At 49.1% G+C, this 20,686-nt stretch overlaps 1 protein-coding gene across 1 annotated transcript; it reads left to right on the plus strand.

The window, feature by feature from the left end:
• The first annotated feature begins 639 nt into the window (after positions 1-639).
• USB1 (U6 snRNA biogenesis phosphodiesterase 1) lies at positions 640-20,686 on the plus strand. The gene is made up of 7 exons (XM_024747470.1): positions 640-800; positions 1,670-1,836; positions 3,601-3,784; positions 14,447-14,500; positions 16,798-16,903; positions 18,459-18,542; positions 19,571-20,686. The coding sequence occupies exons 1-7, from the start codon at positions 703-705 to the stop codon at positions 19,673-19,675; spliced, it is 798 nt and encodes a 265-aa protein (XP_024603238.1). The 5' UTR covers positions 640-702; the 3' UTR covers positions 19,676-20,686.

Below are 20,686 nucleotides of genomic sequence, written 5' to 3' on the forward strand. Positions count from 1 at the left end.
AAAAACGCGGCCGGGCCGAGTCGGACAGCCGCGCGCGCCGGGCCGGCTCTCCAGTCGCCCGGCCGGCACGCCTCAGCTGGCCCAGGGAGGGCGCTCTGTTTCCGACCACCCTACTCGGCCTTAAGGGTGGGAGCTCCCAGGACCCAGCCCCCTGTCCGACCCCTGAACCTGAGAGGAGGGGCCTCCTAGACTCAGAACTTCTGGAACTGCCCCGCCTCTGACTGTTCAGCTCGCTCTTAGGGGAGGGGACCCCGGAGCTCGTACTTTGGGCCAGCTTGAGGAAGAGGCCCCGGGACCTCTGACCCCGCCCGGACGGCGAGGGCAAGGGTGAGGGCACTAGACTCCGATGGGTATAATGAGCTGACCTCTGACCCAAGGACCATCTGCTGCTGGGAGGTCCCGAGCTGCTGCAGACCGAGCAGCGGCCAGAGAGGTCACAGCCGAGAGCGATCTGTTTAATGGGCACACGGAGGATGGCGGTTCCGAGAGGCTCCAGGTAGTGGTCAAAGCGCGGCGAGCCAGCAAGTGTAGTCTAGGTGGGTAGCCTCTTGGCTCGAGTCCTGCCGGGCCCCGCCCCAGACCCCGCCCTGAGGCGGTGCTAATCCGGGCCCCGCCCCCTGGAGAGCACTTCCGGCGCAGAGGAATTCCGGGTGTGTTTCGACTGCTGGCGGGCCGGCTGTGCCCTAGCGAAGGGGGTGCCCCATGAGTGCGGCGCCCCTGGTGGGCTACAGCAGCAGCGGCTCCGAGGATGAGGCTGAGGCCGGGGCCCGGGTCCGGCCGGGGACTAGAGGCTGCAGTCGGTGAGGAGCGAGGAAGATTTTCTGGGGAGGGTGCGGGTTGGCACCCGGACCGGACCCGAGCTTTGGGGTGGTTGGAGAGGGTGCCGGGCTGCTCGCAAGGGAAGGAAAAGGGGCACCGGGGGAAAGGAGGATCCGGAGGACAGCCTTGGACAAAGCCCCGGAGTGCCCCCACCCGGCTGGGCCAAGATTAGGAGGCAGGAAACGTGGGCTCGGGTCCAGCCTCCGCCGCTGGCCCACTCGTCTCCCGGCGCGCACCGCTGTACCACCCTAGGTCTGCGTCCTCATTTGGAGAGTGTTTTCCTTTATCCAGTATATATTCATTGAGCACCCTCTCTGCGCCAGGCTCGGGACTGGGGACTCAGCAGTGAGCAAAACCATCCAAGTCTCCTACTTTGTGGGGCTTCAGTTCTTAATCGCCAAGCCTGGTGCATCCTGAGTGCTTTTCAAGCAGTCTCCCGGTTCATCTCACAATAGCCCTATCAGGTTGCAGTGCACTGTACAGGTGAGGAAACTGAGGCCCACAGAGGGCACATGACTTGCCCAAGTCCACGGAGCTAGGAAGTGTCATTCCAGCTGAGGCCTGTCCAGTTAGGGCATGTGACCTCTGAACCACATATTGTCACTTGCCCCGTTGTTAACCATGGGGACCACGTTCCCTGCTAAAGTCTGCCTCCGCGAGCCGTTGGGAGACCCCAAAGAGACAGTGTTGGGGAAAGAGCTTTGTGGTTATCTAGAAGCTGCTTACAGCACCTGGTGAGAAATAGACACACAGACTCACCTGGTACAAGGGGTTACAACTTTCATTGTGTGGACAGAGGTAGAGAATGCTAAGAGGCTAAATGTGCTTGATTTCTTCTTTTCTCTTGCAGGGGCCAGAGCCCCCTTCCCAGCCAGAAGTTGCCAGTACCCGACAGTGTGCTGGACATGTTCCCAGGCACCGAGGAGAGGCCTGCGGATGATAGCGCAAAACATGGGGGCCGGGTGCGCACCTTTCCCCACGAGCGGGGCAACTGGGCCACCCACGTCTATGTACCATGTGAGTAATGCGTGACAGGCACGTGGCTGACACTGACAGGTGCCCCTTATGGGAGGAAGCTGGCCCCAACCAGGAGGAAGAAGCCAGAAACCTCTGACACTGGTGGTGGGAAAGAGATTAACTCAACAGAGAGAGAACAAGTTTCAAAAACTAGGGAATTTTTCTGTTAACTTGGTTTCAGGTTTTCTGGCCTTTGTTTTTATACTGGGATGTAGTTGATTATCAATGTTGTGATAGTTTCAGGTATACAGCAAAGTGATTCAGTTGTACATATACATGTATCTATTCTTTTTCAAATTCTTTTCCCATTTAGGTTGTTACGTAACATTGAGCAGAGTTCCCTGTGCTGTACAGTTCAGTTTTGAATTCGTTGCCTGAAATATTTTTTACTAACCCTGTGTATACTGTTCTCCCTGCTCATGAGGATGTGACCAAGGGAGGGTCTAGGGCAGAGTGTCAAGGCCATCCCAGACTGCAGCTGTAGCTGATACTTTATTTCAAAGATGGCTGTCGGTGTGCTGGCCTCCAGTCCCACCCCACCCTAGCCCTAATGAGTGAGTGGCAGGCAGAAAATGCCCAGGGTTCAGAGTCTGACCTCACTCCAGTACCCACTACTCTGTGTGCCCTTTAGTAAGTTGCTGACTTCTCAGAGCCTCAGTTTCCTCATCTCTAAAATGGGGATAGTAGTAATACCTATCCTCTAGGACTTTTGTGAAGATTAAATCAGATAATCTATGTCAAGTTCTTAGCATGAAACACGGAGAATGTGGTGGCTCTTATTACATTGTGTTAGATCAGGTAAACTCTTGGAACCTTCATTTCCCCATCCACAGAATGAGAATGATTCTCTATACTGCATACTCCACGGGGCACTTGAGCAAATCGAGTAAGTTATTAGTTGTGAGCAGACTATTAACCATGCAGCTCTAGTCACACGTTTGGTTAAAAAAAATGAATAATCTGTGAAAATACAGTGGTGGTCCTTGTTGCATTCTTTGTCTTTATGAACCATCAGGAGATTCTAAATGTCTGATTTAAAAAATGAACTGTTTCTGATTATGGGTTACTGTGGAGCTGTAATTATGAGCTTGATTTATGTAATGAGAGGAAGGCTGTCCAACATGTAGTGTTGTATGGAGAAAGCCAATGGAAGAACTGGTATGCCCTCATCTTTTTTAACAAATAAGATATATACGTTAGTACATGCACTGAGAAAAGGCTGGGGAAATAGGCATCACATTTGACAGCCTTTATCTCTAGGGTAGTATCTTGAAAATGGGCTGTATGTGCCTGGGGACGGGATCAAGATGATCCATTAGAGAGAAAAGTGTTAAAACCTTTTAATGTGTTTCTCTTTATCTCATCTTTTAAAATTTCTGTTGTTCCAAGTGTACATTTTATAACACACATAATTTGCAGTGTAGCACGTTTGTAATTTATAAATAAATACACATTTATTGTGGGTATGTGGGCAAGCTTGTTTGACTAAGGGCCTGTGCAATCACAGTAGTTTGGAGACCACTGCTGTACGTGATAGGATATCAGGGGCCCCTACTTTCTCTGTCACATATTTCTTCTCTCACTTGAATTCTTTTCAAAGAGCATGTATGTGTTACTTCTATAGCCATAAATGCATATTAAAGTATTATTCGAAATACACAGACATAGGCTACTCTCAAAAGCCTTTCTCCGCCTTCTGGGCTTCATCCAGCCATGCCGCCCTGGCTAAGAGAATGGCCCACCCTCTCCACTCCTCCCCTCCAGATGAAGCCAGGGAGGAGTTCCTGGACCTGCTTGACGTGCTGCTGCCCCACGCACAGACATACGTCCCCCGGCTGGTAAGGATGGAGGCCTTCCACCTCAGCCTGTCCCAGAGCGTGGTTCTGCGCCATCACTGGATCCTCCCCTTCGTGCAGGCTCTGAAAGACCGCGTGGCCTCCTTCCAGAGGTGAGTGCCCAGTGCTTCCCTCTGCCCCTCATCTCCCTCCCCTTCAAGGCTCCTCTTCCTGTCCTGAGCTCTTGTGGGGATGGACCTGTGGGAGGCACTACCCCTTCAAGCAGGCAAACCTAAAGGTTAGCACACCGAACATCTCCCAGAGCCGCCTACTGCACGCGTCATCCCATGTGCCCTTGGGTGTGCCACGTAAGCTCTGGAAGCCTCCGAGCCTTACCTATGTGCGGGTCAGGGGAGTGGTGGTGGCTCCCTCAGAGGGGGACTTGTGAGAGTGAATGAAATCACGCATACCCTCAACGTGGCACTTGGCGAACGATCAGAGCTCACCCCCACTCTGGTTTTATCTGCCAGCCTAGGCTTCTTTTCCCTTGACTATTTCATACCTCTTCTTTCTACTAGAAATGCCCCTCCTTCGAGACTTGGCCAGATCAAAGCGCTGCTCCTTCACTGAGGCTGTCCCAATTGGTATCTCCTCCAGAATTCTTCAATCCCAGGGACCCTGCTGTCCTGTGCTTGTCTATACCCCAGTGCTCGTTCCACTCATCCTCATATCCATATTCAGTCATCCCCATGTCCCATCTCCCGCTTGGAGCCCAAGTTCCTGCAGGCCAGGAATGCGGCTGCTCTCTGAATTACTCCACAGCTTTTTTCCAGGTGCCTTGCTCACTATAGGCATCAAATGGGTGTTTGTTGAATGACTGAGCAGGAGAGAGAGAGCCCAGAAATCCTCCTCTGGATCGTCTGAATGTTGGTTCCAGTAGGAGCCTAAGAAGCCATCCAGGTGGTGGTTTTCTACTCCTGGTCTTATCTGCAGAGTCCTTTCTTCTGATGAGGTGTTACACAGATCCCTGATGTGTAGCTGGGTAAGAGAGATAAAAACAGAAGTCTTTTAGCCAAAGCCCCACCCTCGCAGTTCAGGAGGCCCGAGGCCCAGGAATTCCATAGAACTACTCAGCGCCATTGGAGGACTGCCCATTTTGTGTAGCCCCTACATAGGGCCAGAGGAGGAAGGGATTTGCTCCAATTCAGTCAGTTAGCCAGAGACTCAGGACTAAAACTCCTCTCTCCCCCTAATCCAGCCCCCATCCCTCTTTTTATTGAGTCATGTATGTTAGTCAGGACCCTCTTGATCGCCGGTGCCAGAAATCCAACCAAAAGTGGCTTAAACAGGGGGAATTTATAGGCTGGTGTAACTAAAATGTTTAGAGGTAGCACTGGCTTCATACATGGGACCGGGAGACGTCAGATGGCAGCAAGTCCTTTCCCCTTCTACATGAGAATGCTTCAGTTATCCTGCTTCTAGCTGTGTCCCTGGATAAAGGTAGAATGCCATATGTGTTCTTGGGCCACGTCACTTATGGTAAAAATGACTTATGAGCACGTCGTGTCTGGGCTGGGAAGACTGTGAGTGAACTAAGCCCCTCCTGGGAAACCATGGCTTGGGCCTCCCTGCATGCGGTACCTCCCTACCTAGGCAGGTCCCTTGCTGGGACCTCTGGAAACTTTGCGCAAGGGCTATTACAAGAGGTATTGCTCCCCAGGGTGGCTGGGGTGGGTGGATTTAGCTTGTTCTCTTGCTCATTTAGGGAACAGCCCCTGGACCACTGGATTGGCCCTCCCTGGTGCTGCCCTGCTGGTGCAGTGTTTTCTAGCCTGTGTCCTGAAGGAAGCTGGGCCAGGTGGCCTCTTCAGGTTTGACTGGTTGAGCCTAAGATGACCAAGAGTGGGTAGTGCACCTTTGATTCTATGGCTGTGACTGAGGGAATGCTATGCTCTGATTGTCCAGGCCTGTCAAGTACACACCCCTGGGTGGGGGCAGGTTGACCACTCTACCAGCACAAAATGGGAGAGCAGTCCTCCTATATAAGATCACCAGGAGAAAGGGTGTTGGTTGATGTATTAGTCAGGGTTCTGCAGAGAAACAGAATCAATAAGATGTATACAGATATACATAAGAGGAGATTTGTTATAGGTATTGGCTTATGTGGTTATGGAGGCCAGGAAGTCCACTGTCTGCCATCTGCAAGGAGAGAACCAGGAAAGCCGGTGGTGTAATTCAATTTGATTCCAAAGTCCTAAAAATCAGGGGGCTGATGGTGTCAAGTCCTGGTGTGAGCCTGAAAGCCTGAGTACCAGCACGCCAGTGTCAGAGGGCAGGAAAAGATGGACGTCTCAGCTCAAGCAGAGAAGGGGAGTTTGTCCTTCCTCTGCCTTTTTGTTCTATTCAGGCCCTCAACAGATGGGATGATGCCCACCCACCCACATTGCGGAGGGCTGTTTGCTTTACTCAGTTCACCAATTCAAATGCTAATCTTTCCAGAAACACTCTCACAGACAAACCCAAACCTAATGTTTCACCAGCTATCTGGGCATCCCTTAGCCCAGTCAAGATGACACATAAAATTAACCATCTCAAGTCCACCCCTTATCAACTTGACACTTACATGCATCTTCTTAAACCATACTTAATCTCTAAATTAAGACCACAACAAGGTCATAATTCTGCCTAACATGATACAACATCCAGTGTACATCTGAGAATGCATTAATCCCTTCCCCAGAAGAGGAGGTAATCTTCTTGAGCGATACTTTTTACTCTTCTGAAAGCCCATGACTTGAATACTATGATGTAAAATTAACAATACTTGAATACTAGTATAAAGTCACTACATATTATGGTACATGGTAAGGGAATAAGAGAAGAAAACAAAGATATTTGCTCAACATATGTACAGGCAAACCTTGTTTATTGTTTGTTTTATCGTGCTTGACATATACTGCATTTTTTACAAACTGAAGGTTTGTGGCAACTCTGCATTGAGCAAATCTGTCAGCGCCATTTTTCCAACAACAGTTGCTCACTTTGTGTCTGTCACACTTTGGTAATTCTTGCAATATTTCAAGCTTTTTCATTATTGTTATATTTGTTGTAGTGATCTGTGATCAGTGATCTTTGATGTTACTGTTGAATTGTTTTGGGGCGCCAGGAGCCACACCCATATAAGAGGGCAAACTTAATTGATAAATATGTGTGTTCTGACTGCTCCACCAACCTACCATTCCCCCACATCTCTCTCCCTCCCCTTGGGCCTCCCTATTCCCTGAGATACAACAATGTTGAAATTAATAACCCTACAGCGGCCACTAAGTATTCAGGTGAATAAAGAGTCACACATCTCTCACTTTAAATCAAAAGCCAAAAATGATTAAGCCTAGTGAGGAAAGGCATGTCAAAAGCAGAGGTAGGCTGAAAGCTGCTAGGTCTCTTGTCCCAGTTAGCCAGGTTGTGAATGCAAAGGAAAAGTTCTCGAACAAAATTGAAAGTGCTACTCCAGTAAACACAAGAATGATAAGAGCGTTTTGCTGGTTTGGGGAAAGTTTTAGTGGTCTGGATAGATGATCAAACCAGCCACAACATTCCCTTAGGGCAAAGCCTAATTCAGAGCAAGGCCCTAACCCTCTTCAATTCTCTGAAGGCTGAGAGAAGTGAGGAAACTACAGAAGAAAAGTTTGGAGCTAGCAGAGGTTGGTTCATGAGGTTTAAGGAAAGAAGCCATTTCTATAACATAAAAGTGTGAGGTGAGCAGCAAGTGCTGACGTAGAAGCTGCAGCAACTTATCCAGAAGATCTAGCTGAGATAATTCATGAAGGTGGCTACACTAAACAATTGATTTTCAATATATGAAACAGCCTTCTATTGGAAGAAGATGCCATCTAGGACTTTCATAGCCAGAGAGGAGTCAGTGTGTGGCTTCACAGCTTCAAAGGACAGGCTGACTCTCTCGTTAGGGGCTAATACAGCTGGTGACTTTAAATTGAAGCCAATGCTCACTAGCTATTTCAAAAATCCTAGGGCCCTTAAGAATCTACTCTGTTTGTGCTCTGTAAATGGAACAACAAAGCCTGGATGACAGCACATCTGTTGACAGCATGGTTTACTGACTATTTTAAGCCCACTGTTGAGACCTACTGCTTAGAAAAAAAAAGATTCCTTTCAAAATATTACTGCTCATTGACAATGTCCCTGGTAACCCAAGAGCTCTGATGGAGATGCACAATGAGATCAATGTTGTTTTCATGCTGCTAACACAACATCAGTTCCGCAGCCCATGGATCAAGGTGTAATTTCAACCTTCAAGTCTTATTACTTACAAGTCTTACTATTTAAGAAATACATTTCATCAGGTTGTAGCTACCACAGATAGTGATTCCTCTGATGGATCTGGGCGGTCATTTGAAAACCTTCTGGAAAGGATTCACCATTCTAGATGCCATTAAGAACATTTGTGATTCATGGGAAGAGGTCAAAATATCAACATACACAGGAGTTTGGAAGAAGTTGATTCCAACCCTCATGGATGACTTTGAAGGTCTCAGGACTTCACTGGAGGAAGTAACTGCAGGTGTGATGGAAACAGCAAGAAGCTAGAATTAGAAGTGAAGACTCAAGATGTGACTGAATTGCTGCCATCTCGTGATAGAACTTTAACGGATGAGGAGTTGCTTCTTATGGATGAGCAAAAAGTGACTCCTTGAGATGCAGTCTACTCCTGGTAAAGATGTTGTGAAGATTGTTGAAATGACAACAAAAGATTTAGAATATTCCATAAACTTAGTTGATAAAGCAGTGGCAGGGTTTGAGAGGATTGACTCCAATTTTGAAAGAAGTTCTGTGGGTAAAATGCTATCAAACAGCATTGCTGTTTGAGAAATGCTACAGAGAAATTATTCATAAAAGGAAGAATTGATCGATGTGGCAAACTTCATCGTTTGCCTCATTGTCGTCTCATTTTAAGGAATTGCCATCGCCACCCAGTCTTCAGCAACCACCACCTTGACCAGTCAGCAGCCACCTACATCGAGGCCAGATCCTCCACCGGCAAAGAGATGATGACTCACTGAAGGCTCACATGATGGTTAGCATTTTTTAGCAATAAAGTATTTTAAAAATAAGGTATGTACATTGTTTCTTTAGACATAATGGCTTTGTTTAACAGACTACAGTGTAGTATAAATGTAACTTTTATATGCACTGGGAAGCCAGAAAATTGTGTGACTCACTTTACTGTGGGGCTCTGGATCCAAATCTGCAATGTCCCTGAGGTGTCCTGTGTATATATACTCGCAGACGTATTCATAACAAAGTAAGGAGGAAATACTCATGACGATTATAGCCCTCATTTTTGTAACTGGTCACGTGGTCGTAGCTGATATCTACAACTACCTTCCACTACCTAGCTCTCTGTTCCCTTTGCCTTCAGCAAGCACCTCAAATGGTTGTGGTTCTTTACCTGGGGTAGTGACCCAAATCTTCATCCCCGAAGGGTCTGGGCCATTACTAATCCTGCCTGGATTAGGTCGTTGTAGTTTTCCTTGGCCTGAAATCAGTAGGCATGGTAATACTAAAAGATGCCCTAACAGATCTCCTGTATTCCAGAGATCCTCTTCCATATCTCCATTGTGAAGTAGTAGTCCAGTTTCCCCTCGGTAGTCAGGATCAGTGACCCCAGCCAACACTGTGACTCTTTTGTCTGTTGATTCAAAGGTACAGGAGCCCAGAGTGGCAAGTCTCAATTTCCAGTTCAGTGGAAGCACTACATCTCCTGGTGGAAGCATTCCTCCCTCGGAACTAAGACCTCTGGGCTAGCAGAGCATGAACTTGTGGGAACAGGAAGCAAACGTTTTGCTGATGCATCACTAGGGCAATGGGAGTGGTACCACTCCCGTTTCTACCCCTTGATTCCTGGCCCCGTGAATCCTGGCTACAAGAGAAACAGCAACATGTGTGGCTGCTGATTCAGAGCAGATACAGATATTGTGGGTTCTGTTCCAGAATAAAATAGAGTGAATGACACGAGGTTTTTGGCTTCCCAATGCACATAAAAGTTATGTCTATAAAGTGTGCGATAGCATTATGTTTAAAAAAAAAAGGTACGTACCTTATTTCAAAACTACTTTATTCTTCATCTCAAAGGGGATATCTCGATATGGCCCACAACATTGGACCTCTAGACATTTCACTGAGGTAGAAGGCCCTGAATTTTAGTTGGATTTATTTCCCACCCTCTGACACACAAATGTCTTAGCAATAAGTCTAGAGTAGTTGCCACTTCCTGCTCATTAGGTCCAGTCAACATAATGTCATCAATGTACTGGAGCAGTGTGATATCTAGTGGAAGGGAAAGGTGAGCAAACCCTCTACAGTAAATTAGGACGTAGGGCTGGAGGGTGCTGTAGCCCTGAGGTAGGACAGTGAAGGCGCATTGCTGGCCTGAAAGTAAACTGCTTCTGGTCCTTCTGGACAGGGATGGAGGGAAATGTATTTGCCAAATCAATAGCTGCAAACCAGGAACCAGGGGATGTGTTAATTTGCTCAAGTAATGAAACCACATCTGGAAAAGCAGCTGCAATTGGAGCCACCACCTCCAATCATCAGTTTATGATCATCCACTGTCATCTTCCACGATCCATCTGTCTTCTGCCCAGACAGAATGGGAGTTGAATGGAGATGTGGGAGTCACCACCCCTGCATCTCTCAAGTCCTTGATGGTGGCACTGGTCTCTGCAGTCCCTCCAGGGATGTGGTATTGCTTTTCATTTACCATTTTTCTAGGTAGAGGCAGCCCTAATAGCTTGCACTTGGCCTTTCCCACCGTAATAGCCCTCACTCCACAGGTGAGAGAATCAGTGTGGGGATTCTGCCTGTTGCTGAGTATGTCTATTCCAATTATACATTCTGGAACTGCAGAAATAACCACAGGATGGGTTTGGGGACCCACTGGGCCCACTGTGAGATGGACCTAAGCTACAACTCCACTGATCACCTGACCTCCATTAACCCCTACTCCGAGCGATGAGCCACAGTGACATTTTGGGTCTCCAGGAGTTCGTGTCATTTCAGAGCCAATGTCCAGTAGTTCCCCAAAGGCTGGTTATTTCCTTTTCCCCAGCGCGCAGTTACCCAGGTAAGATGGCATAGGTCCCTTTGGGGAAGGCTGGGAGAAAGATTAACAGTATAAATTTGTAGTAATGTACCGGGGTCCTTCCTCAAGGGGACCCGACTTCCCCTTCATTCAAGCGGCTCTGGGTCTGTGAACTGGCTCCATTCTGGGAATTGAGGGGCCATGACTCTGCCTTTATGATTCAAGTTAGACTTTGGCTCACCTGGCCTAGAACTTTCCTGCTTATACAGATGAAGGAAGAATGTAGTAGGCTTCCTATCTATGTCACTTCTAGAAACAGCCAACGCCCTGTGTCTGCACAAGTCAGACTTCTGATTGCTGCTGTCCTTTACGGTAACTACGCCCACCTTGCGGGCCAGGTATTTCCAGTTCACTCACTGTGGGCCACCTTTTGGTCCGTGTTTCAGCCATCTAACCAAACTGACCCCTTTCCAACTCCCGGAGCTGCAGCATTACATGCCGAATCTCTGCTTAGCAAGCCCATATCCGTAAATTCAGCCTGATCCCACTTTTGATCCTTCTGTCATTGCCCCACACCTTTTTTTTTTTTTTTTAATATTCACTTATTTTTATTTTTGGCCGTGTCGGGTCTTAGTCGCGGCATGCGGGATCTTTCATTGTGGCGCACGGGCTTCTCTCTAGTTGTGGCACACAGGTTCCAGAGCATGTGGGCTCTGTAGTTGCGGCACACAGGCTCTCTAGTTGTGGCGTGCAGGTTCAGTAGCCCTGCGGCATGTGGGATCCTAATTTCCTGACCAGGGATTGAACCCGCGTCCCCTGCACTGGAAGGCGGATTCTTAACCACTGGACCCCCAGGGAAGTCCCACCCCACACCTTTAATATCCATCCCCACACACGTTCCCTGGATTTCTGCTTGTATATGTTAGGAAACTCAAATAGTTCTGGAGTGTAGCGCATCTCCTCGTGGGCCACACATGGTACCTCACCTTTAGGGGCTCTGCTGGGACTTGAGTCTAGTTATAGGTCTAGAAGCAAAGAGGGGTGTTGGAGGTGGGTCCTGAGGGGACTCAGCATTTTCTTGGCATCTGCCTCAGGGGAGGCCATTACCATTTCCTCAGGCAATGCAGGGTTAATCCCCTCAGAGGTGGGAAGGTCCATAACACTAGGTGGGGGAGGACACTTCCACTGCGTCCGTCCAAGAAGACTCATCAGAATTTAAGGGCTCGGGCATCCCTGGTGGTGCAGTGGTTAAGAATCCGCCTGCAAATGCAGGGGACACGGGTTTGAGCCCTGGCCCGGGAATATCCCACATGCCGCGGAGCAACTAAGCCTGTGTGCCACAACTACTGAGCCTGTGCTCTAGAGCCCGCGAGCCACAACTACTGAGCCCACGAGCCACAACTACTGAAGCCTGCGCACCTAGAGCCCATGCTCTGCAACAGGAGAGGCCACCGCAATGAGAAGCCCACGCACCGCAAGGAAGAGTAGCCCCCACTCGCCGCAACTAGAGAAAGCCCGCACGCAGCAACGAAGACCCAACGCAGCCAAAAATAAAATAAATTAAAAAAAAAAAAGAATTTAAGGGCTCAATGCGCCAAGCTTCATCAGTTTCCCACAAGTCCCCATACTTTCCCAATCAGTGCCCTCACTTTAACTGTAAAATCCTGCTTGTTCGAGGAGTTCAACTTGTGTTATAATTCAGCAAATGGCAGGATAAGGTTCCAGATTTGATTTCCAGCAATTTCAGCCCTGCAGCTACAGGGAATCGAGGTCTCCTTTAGGGCACACCGAGAAGCTCTTAGGTCCTTTATGCTTGAGTTGGGAATTCAATACCCTGAGCTCATCTTTTTATTTCACCACTTTGTCCAGCAACATTAGGAGCAGCCAACCAACATCATTATATTCCTTAGTTTTCCAAAAATGTTCACAAGTAGCATATAGGGTCACTCACCTCCTTGCTTCTAATAAATGGCTGATGAGGGGTATCAAGGAAGACATTTTCACATCTCCAGAAACAGTCCGTGCGGCCTATCGTGCTCTCTTTACTACTGGAGATACAGTCATTAGCGTCTTTGAATCGAATCAGATTAGAGAGCGAATTCCAGAAACCCCAGAACCAATTCAGAAAACTCATCCTTAAAATTCTGTTCCTGTAGAACCATTCTCAGTGCCAAAATCTGTATCAGGGTTCCCCAGAAAAACAGAACCAATAGGATAGAGAGAGAAATAGAGATAGGAGGAAATGCACTGTAGGAATTGGTTCATGCAGTTATGAAGGTCAGGTCCCAAATCTGCCAACAGCAAGCTGGGGAACCAGGAAAGCCAGTGGTGTCATTCAGCATGAGTCCAAAGGCCTGAGCACCGGGGAGTGGTGGGGGGACTGGTGGCGTAATGACTGATATGAGCCTGAAAGCCTAAGAACCAAGGACCCCAACGTCCAAGGGCAGGAGAAGCTGGACGTCTCAGTTCCAGCAGAGAGAGCGTGCATTTGCCCTTCCTCTGCCTTTCTGTTCTATTCTGAAAAGTTGGATGATGCCCACCCACACTAGAGAGGGCAATTTGCTCCACTCAGTTCACCAATTCAAATGCTAATCTTTCTGGAAACACCCTCACAGACACCCCAGAAATAATGTTTTGCCAGCTATCTGGCAACCCTTAGTCAAGTCAATGCATAAAATTACCCTTTATAGTTGGGTGCAAACGCCCCATGTCCACCCCAGGACATCTGGCAGGTACCCTACACTTAACCGAGCTCCTGCTGCTTCTATCACCCCTTACATTTTCCCCAGAAGGGATGCACTAGGAGGCTGAAGGCTGATAGGAAAGCCAAAAATTAACTGACTTCGTGCCCTTGGACAAGTTGTGAGATTCTAACTGGCAAGCTGGGTTGTTGCGTTCCCTCAGATGAGGGTGAGAGCTTGGCCTGGAGCCTGTAAAATGAGTGTTTCCTGTAATGGGATTGGCCAAGTTGGTCCAGGAAGGGCAGGAAGCCACTTTGTTCCCTGAGATCACCTAGTGTCCCAGAGAACACAGGCGGAACCAGCCAGAGTCAGAGCACTTACCTGGCAGAATTTGATGGTCCCCGTGTAACTGATCTGAGAGGTGGGTGACGGTATTTCTGCGGCAATCTCACACCAACAGAGACCCCTCACTAAAGCATCGGGTGAGAGCAAGGGCTCTGGAATCAGGCAGATTGAAGTTCAAATTGTGACTCACCAAATTCAGCCTCACCAAGCTTCAGTTTCTGTGTCTGTAAAATGGGTGTCATTATAGCACCTGCCTCACAGAGTTGTATGATTCCCAAGCTCAGCCCAGGCACACAGAAATGTTCTTGTTGTTGCTTAGACTGGATCAGAATTGTCTTGTTAACCTGCAAAGAAAAAAACTGGCTCTTAAGTGATCTATTATCACTGGCCTGATGACTTTCTCAGTTCCCATCAGTAAAGCTGGGGTAGTCACAAATCGCTTATTGGAATCAGCTGCTCTTAATAAAGTAAAATTTTTGCTAGCATCTGAGTGAAGCTATGTGTTACCTGGACTGGGTGATTATTTAAGGTCTTGCCCAGCTCTAATATTTTAGGGTTCAGTTTACCACCTGTATAATAGGGTGACAATACTAAATGTGAAATGAGTTAACTGAATTTTCAAAGTGATGTTTTTTAATATACACTATTTTCTCTGATTTTTTTCCTTATTATTCTTCCTGAAATGTGGTCCTTCTTCTAAATTTCAGATTCTGCTTTACTGCCGACCGGGTAAAGATTTACACCAATCAAGAGAAGACCAGGTGGGTCTCCCCACTCTGCCCCCAGTTGTTTCCAGAAGAGGATTCTTTGGAGTAAAGACTTGAGGAGGCCTTGTCTCTCTCAATTTTTTGTTTGTTTGTGTTCTAACTGGCCCTATGACTACAAGGGCAGCTGTTCCCAAATCTGAACCTTTCATTAAGAAAAATAACTCAGGGAGCATGGGAGGAGGAGCAGAGGGAGAGAACAACATCTTGGTTTAGTGGGAAAAGTCTGAGACTCAAAGAAAACCTGGGTGCCTGACCAGCTCTGCCTGCAATTTCATGTTGAGCTCATACCTTCAACCTCTGTGACCTGCCATTTCCAAGCTGTCACATCATCCATCACATCCTGTCCCATTTCCAAGCATCCATCATTGGGCAGTTGTGAAGCTCAGATGAACGAAACAAGTTTTATAAAAGCATTCAAGGATGAGATGAACATAAGAAGAAACTTGTTATCAAGGCTTCAAAGCAGGCCTCCCTGTCAGATCCACTCACTGGATCTGAGCTGCCTTCTGCTCTCAGCACCTCTAAGAAGAGTACTCATTCGCTCATTCATTCATTCAGTCTATGCTTCACAAATTTGTTAAACACCTCCCGGTGCCAGGCACCTGCTGTACACTACAGATCAGCAGTGAAAAGTTCAGCATAGTCCCTGCTCTGTGGGATCTCACGTTCTGCAGGGGAGACAGACAATAAACAAGGAAATGAGATCATTAATAACTATCGTGTGAAACGATAGTTTGGAGCAAGTGGCCGAGGAGGGCGCTAGCAAGGTGGCATTTGCTGGCGACATGAGGACAAGAAGGAATCAGCCTTGGGAAGGGCTACCCCAGGAGCCTCCAAGCAGAGGACACAGCCAAGGAGGTGACTGAGGAGGAAAGAGCCTGGCATGTTGGAGGAGACCAGTGAAGCAGAACTTGGGGAGCACGTGGGAGAGTGTGAGGAGATGAGTCAGGCAGGGTTAACTCCCGCAGGGCCTTCAAGGTCAAGGTCAGGAGTTTGGATTTTTAGTGTCACAGAAGCCATCTGAGGGATCTAAGCAGAGACGTGATCCAATTTACGTTTGTAAACGTCAGTCCGGCCCTATCGTGTCCGTGTCTGTGTCTGTGGCTCCTGAGTGGAGAAAAGATCTAAAAGAGCGAGGTTGGATGCAGGGAGAGCAGACAGGAGACAGGTGAGGCGCCAGTGGTGGCCTGGCTTAGGGCGATGGCAGTGGAAGAGCCAAGAAGCAGACACATTCCCGATATATTGGAGGTAGAATCAACTGGAATTACCAGTGGGTTGGGTCTGTGCACAGTAAGGGGAAGAATTAAAGTAGATTCCTGGGTTTGGGGTTTGAACAGCTAGGTAAATATAGATAAATGGCCCCATTGTCTGTGATGGGAAACACCTGTGGGAGGAAGATGAGAAGTTCTGCTTTGTACCTGGTGGATTTTGCCGCCTATGAGACCCCCGGGTGGAAGAGTCGCATACACAAGTGGATATACAGGAGAGGTGCCAGCCGGAGATAGAAATGTGGGATCCATCGGGCTGTGTGATACTGAAAGCAGGGCTGGGTGAGATCAGCCTGCGGGGGGAGGGCGGGCGACGCCGGCTCTGCAGCCCCTGACCATTTAGAGGCTGGAAAGAAGAGAGGGCGGCAGAGGAGACAGAACAGGAGGCCAGAGGTGGGGTCACACCAGGACGGTGTGGTGGGTGGTCTCTTGGAAGCCAAGAGAAAAAAGGGCTTCAGGGAGGGAGGAGTCAAGTATCTGAGTTCAGGAACACAGGTGGTTGGCAGCTTTGACGGGAGCGGTTTCTGGCCGAGTGGACTGAAGATGGGAGGGGAGGCGTGAGAGACTGCTGAGGGAGACAAATCTTCGGAACGCACGTTTTACCGGGCATGGGATGGGGGCTGGCTGAGGGTGTGGGTTCAAGGGAGGGGTTTTAGAGATTAGAGGGTGCTTACGGGAGGGAGAGGGAAGTGCCAGAGCGGTAAGCCCTGGAGAAAGAGTCCAACATGGGAGCTATGCCGGCAAGCCTGGGCGCCACAGCCTGGGGGTCCGTAGCCTTGGCAGCAGCAGATGAAGATGGCCCTGCTAGGGTTCTTAGACCCTGGGGAAGGAGGGGGGATGTGCGATTAGAGCCAGGGAAGGATGGAGAGCCAGCTCGGAGAGCAGGGAAACGAACTGAACTCACGGCCCAGAACCCCCTCCCTCCTGGCTTTCCTCTGTCGCATCCTCTGCCCCCTCGAGGATGGTTTCTGTTCTCAGGCTGCGTCTCATGCCCGTGTGGTCTCCACCTCTGTCTTCCCCCAGGACCTTTGTTGGACTCGAGGTCACCTCGGGACACACCCAATTCCTGGACCTGGTTTCAGAGGTGGACAGGGTCATGGAGGAGTTTGACCTCACCACTTTCTACCAGGTAATCAGCAGCGTCTTTTTCTCTCCACTGACCCATCTCTAATAGGAGTAAAATCAGTCTTAAAGAAACCCTTGTTAGAGGCAAACCGAAGAGCCCTCCAGAACTTGCCCGTGGGAAGTGTCCATTCGGCCAGCCCTCAGAGGACACACAACCCTGGGGAGTTGAGGGTCTGAGGTGTAGTCGGATGCAGCCCAGCAGAGGTCCAACATTTCTTACAAATCTTCTGTTATCTCTTCAATATGCATGAGATTTATGTCTTCTACTCTATAATGTATCCATGTTTATTTTTATATTTTTTAGGAAGTAGTTTTCCCCAGTACTTTTTAGTCACGTTGACACTCCAGGTAGAGTTGCAGCTTTGCATACCTTCCTGTGCCTTGCCCCGTGCCCTCCAGGGGAACTGGAACTCCAAGTCGAATATCAAGGCTTTAAAGGGCCAGTGGTTTTGCTTGATATATTCTTTTAAAATCATGCTGAGAGATATAAGTATGAATTTGAGTGGAGATAATTTATAGTTTTATAATTTTAGACATTTTGGGTTTTGTTCATCTTAAAAAGTGTGTCATCTCTTGAAATATTTTTGATCAGAAAACATTAAATCTGGGACATGTGTTCTCTTCCACATCCCAGAGGTAATGACTCTCTATGATATGTAAAGGAGAGCCTCTGAGAACAGGACTGTCTTAGCTCAGGCGGCCATAACCAGATACCATAGACTGGATGACTTACACAATAGAAATTTACTTTCTCGGGCTTCCCTGGTGGCGCAGTGGTTAAGAACCCACCTGCCAATGCAGGGGACACGGGTTCAAGCCCTGGTCCGGGAAGATCCCACATGCCGCGGAGCAACAGAGCCCGAGCGCCACAGCCATTGAAGCCCGTGCGCTTAGAGCCTGTGCTCCGCAACAAGAGAAGCCACCGCGATAAGAAGCCCGCGCACTGCAACAAAGGGTAGCCCCCACTTGCTGCAACTAGAGAAAGCCCACGCACAGCAACAAAGACCCAATGCAACCAAAACTAACTAAATAAATGATTTTTAAAAAGAAATTTACTTTCTCACAGTTCTGGAGGCTACACGTCCAAAACCAAGGTGCCATCACGGTCAGTTTCTGTTGAGGCCTCTCTTCCTGGCTTGTAGATGGCCATCTTCTCACTGTGTCCTCACATGATGGAAAGAGAGAGGAAGCAGCTCTCTGCCGTCTCTTATATGGGCACTAATCCCATCATGAGGGCCCCACCTTTAGATGAAGGTCCCACCTTCATCTAAACCTAATTACCTCCCAAAGGCCCCTTCTCCAAACACCATCACAGTGGGGGTTAAGGCTTCAATATATGAATTTGGGGGACACAATTCAGTCCATAGCAGGGACCAACCCAGGGCTATTTTATCTGTCTGTGGAGGGTGCTTGGGATCAACACTGAGGATATAGTCTCCCATGAATCAGGTCAGGGATGCAGCAGGGATACCGTGACAACTCTGTCACAGAGCTGCTTTGATGTCTGAGCCTGCCACGACCTCCAGGTGACCACCTGTCTCCCCGCCGTTCCTCTGCAGGACCCCTCATTCCACATCAGTCTGGCCTGGTGCGTGGGTGATGCACATCTCCAGCTGGAAGGGCAGTGCCTACGGGAACTACAGGTGAATTCCCAGGGCAGGAGCATGGAAGGTGCTGAACCCCAGAAGCTGGGGGATGGAGGGGAGCTGACAGGCGCTGAGGATTAGGCATGCAAACCTGAATCCTGGCATAGGAAATAACTGGCATAGCCAGAGACCCCAACACCTTACCCTGCGCCTCACAGTGCAGTCCCAGACCACCTGGGAACTTATTAGCAACACTCACTCAAGCCCCAATCCAGATCTAAGGAATCAGAATTTAACAAGATCGCTAGGGATTTGTGTGCACGTTAAAATTTGAGAAGCTCTGCCCTAGAACACTAATCTGAGAGGATGCTGCAAAAAGTCCTAGACCCTCACCCAGAGGTCAAAGGCTCGGGTGCTCCCAGGGGCCTGGCAGGTGCTGGAAATGAGTGAAATGCACCAGGTCTAAAGAACGTCCACCCTCACAGCCTTTCTCGTATTGTGATAAGTAGGGGATATCTTTCACTTTCCCGTCAGTGCCCTCAGAGGAGCCGGTACTCACCCCTGGTGCAGGCAGCTGTCATGCAGGAATGTGGACCTCGTGTTGCAAGCACTTCTGTTTCTCAAGAGAAGCCAGAAATCTTAATTTTTGTGGGTAATCCCTCTATTTTCAAATGTTGGCAACCAATATGTATTTTTTAAGAAAACATTTTGCGAGCCAGACAACACATGTGCAGACGGGACACAGCCCGTGGGCCATCATCAAGTAGGCACATCTGCTCTTGGTCTAATCATTCTGGAGGCAGCAAGGAGCTCCGGTCTCAGGCTCCAGTAGACCCAGGTCCCAAGCCTGGTTTTATTGGATTCTGTGGTCCAGGGCTCTGAGCATCCATTTCCTTATCTGCAAAGTTGGGATGATAGGACTGACCTCATAAGACTGCAGAGCTGATTAGACAAGGTAACCTGCGTGGCCCTCAGCCTCCCCTGAGCAGGCCTAACCTCTGAAGGATTTCAGTAGGCTGGCTTTGTTTGCAGCGCCCTCTGGGTCCCTGATTCCCCTTAACGTGATGGTCCTCTCCTGGTTTAAGGAAATCGTGGGTGAGTTTGAAGACTCCGAGACGTTGCTGCGTGCGCACGCTGAGCAGATCCGCTGCAAGTCTGGGAACAAATTCTTCTCGATGCCTCTGAAGTGAGCACCAGAGGCCCTTGTTGTCCTGGGCCCCGCCCTCTGCAGCCAGGCAGAGATGGAGGAACCCACTCAGACCGATGGGGACGCTGCCAGTCCCACCACTGGGAGGCCCGGCCAAATGTGCAGCCGCTCCTGGCCCTCCCCGGGAGCTGGTTCTCTTTTGGCCCTTTTGGGGTTGCAGGTTGAGTGCTGCTGCGTTGCGATCATCCCCAGAAATCACCAGTAGAGGGCAGCCAGGGCTTCCTAGTTCTAGGTCTGTGGTGGTTATGCCTAAAACAAGACACAACAAAAGATAGGGGGTCACCTGGTGAGCCAACCCAGACTCAGCCTGAATCCCCACTGTAGTCCCTCCAACAAATGGCCCTTCCCCACAGCCCCGTGGGCTGTCTGCATTTTGATGCCATTGGCCCCAGATGAGGAGTTTTGTAAGCCATCATGCCCTGGCTCATCTCTGCTCAAGCCTGACATAGTGTGCTTCCACGGGCCTGTCACCCTCCCTCCTTGACACTGTGTCGCTTTTATTTATTTGTTTGTAGTCTCACCCCCTCCTGTGCCAGCAGAGGCCATTTCAGGGCCAAGGCCCAGGGTGCTAATTTGTGGTTTAGCATCAGTTTTCTCCATTCCTTCCTCCCACTCACCCCCAGCCAGGTGCCTGGGGAGACTTGAGCAGATGTTTCATCTTGGCCTGACTGGTGGCTTTAAGCCAGGCCTCCAAGGCTCTGTGACCTCTGGCTTCCCATCAGCTTCCCAAAGAAGCAGAGAGGAGCCTTCACCAGGCAGAGTTCTCTTTCTGCTGCCTCCAGCTGCCTGCTGTGGCCTGCGGGCATCCCCAGGGGCTGCAGAGGAAAGGCCAGGGGCTGCACAGGGGTTTTTGTTTTTCTTCGAGCCCTCTCGGGGAGCAAAGGACCAGTGCTCTCCAGTTGCTATCTGATTTCTAGTGATGGAGGAAGAGACACTTTGATGTTTTAGTTTAAAATTAGGTTCAGCAAATAAAAATTGCAATTTTTATTCTGGA

Source organism: Neophocaena asiaeorientalis, unplaced genomic scaffold (genome assembly GCF_003031525.2).
Source record: "Neophocaena asiaeorientalis asiaeorientalis breed wild unplaced genomic scaffold, Neophocaena_asiaeorientalis_V1.1 scaffold438, whole genome shotgun sequence".
NCBI lineage: Eukaryota > Metazoa > Chordata > Mammalia > Artiodactyla > Phocoenidae > Neophocaena > Neophocaena asiaeorientalis.

What these genes read in the sequence shown, in the direction of transcription:
- USB1 (XM_024747470.1), top strand. Translation starts at nt 703, where the DNA reads ATGAGTGCGGCGCCCCTGGTGGGCTACAGCAGCAGCGGCTCCGAGGAT. An exon ending in CGCGTGGCCTCCTTCCAGAG is followed by an intron (nt 3,785 to 14,446) that starts GTGAGTGCCCAG and finishes TCTAAATTTCAG; the next exon opens with ATTCTGCTTTACTGCCGACC. An exon ending in ACCTCACCACTTTCTACCAG is followed by an intron (nt 16,904 to 18,458) that starts GTAATCAGCAGC and finishes GTTCCTCTGCAG; the next exon opens with GACCCCTCATTCCACATCAG.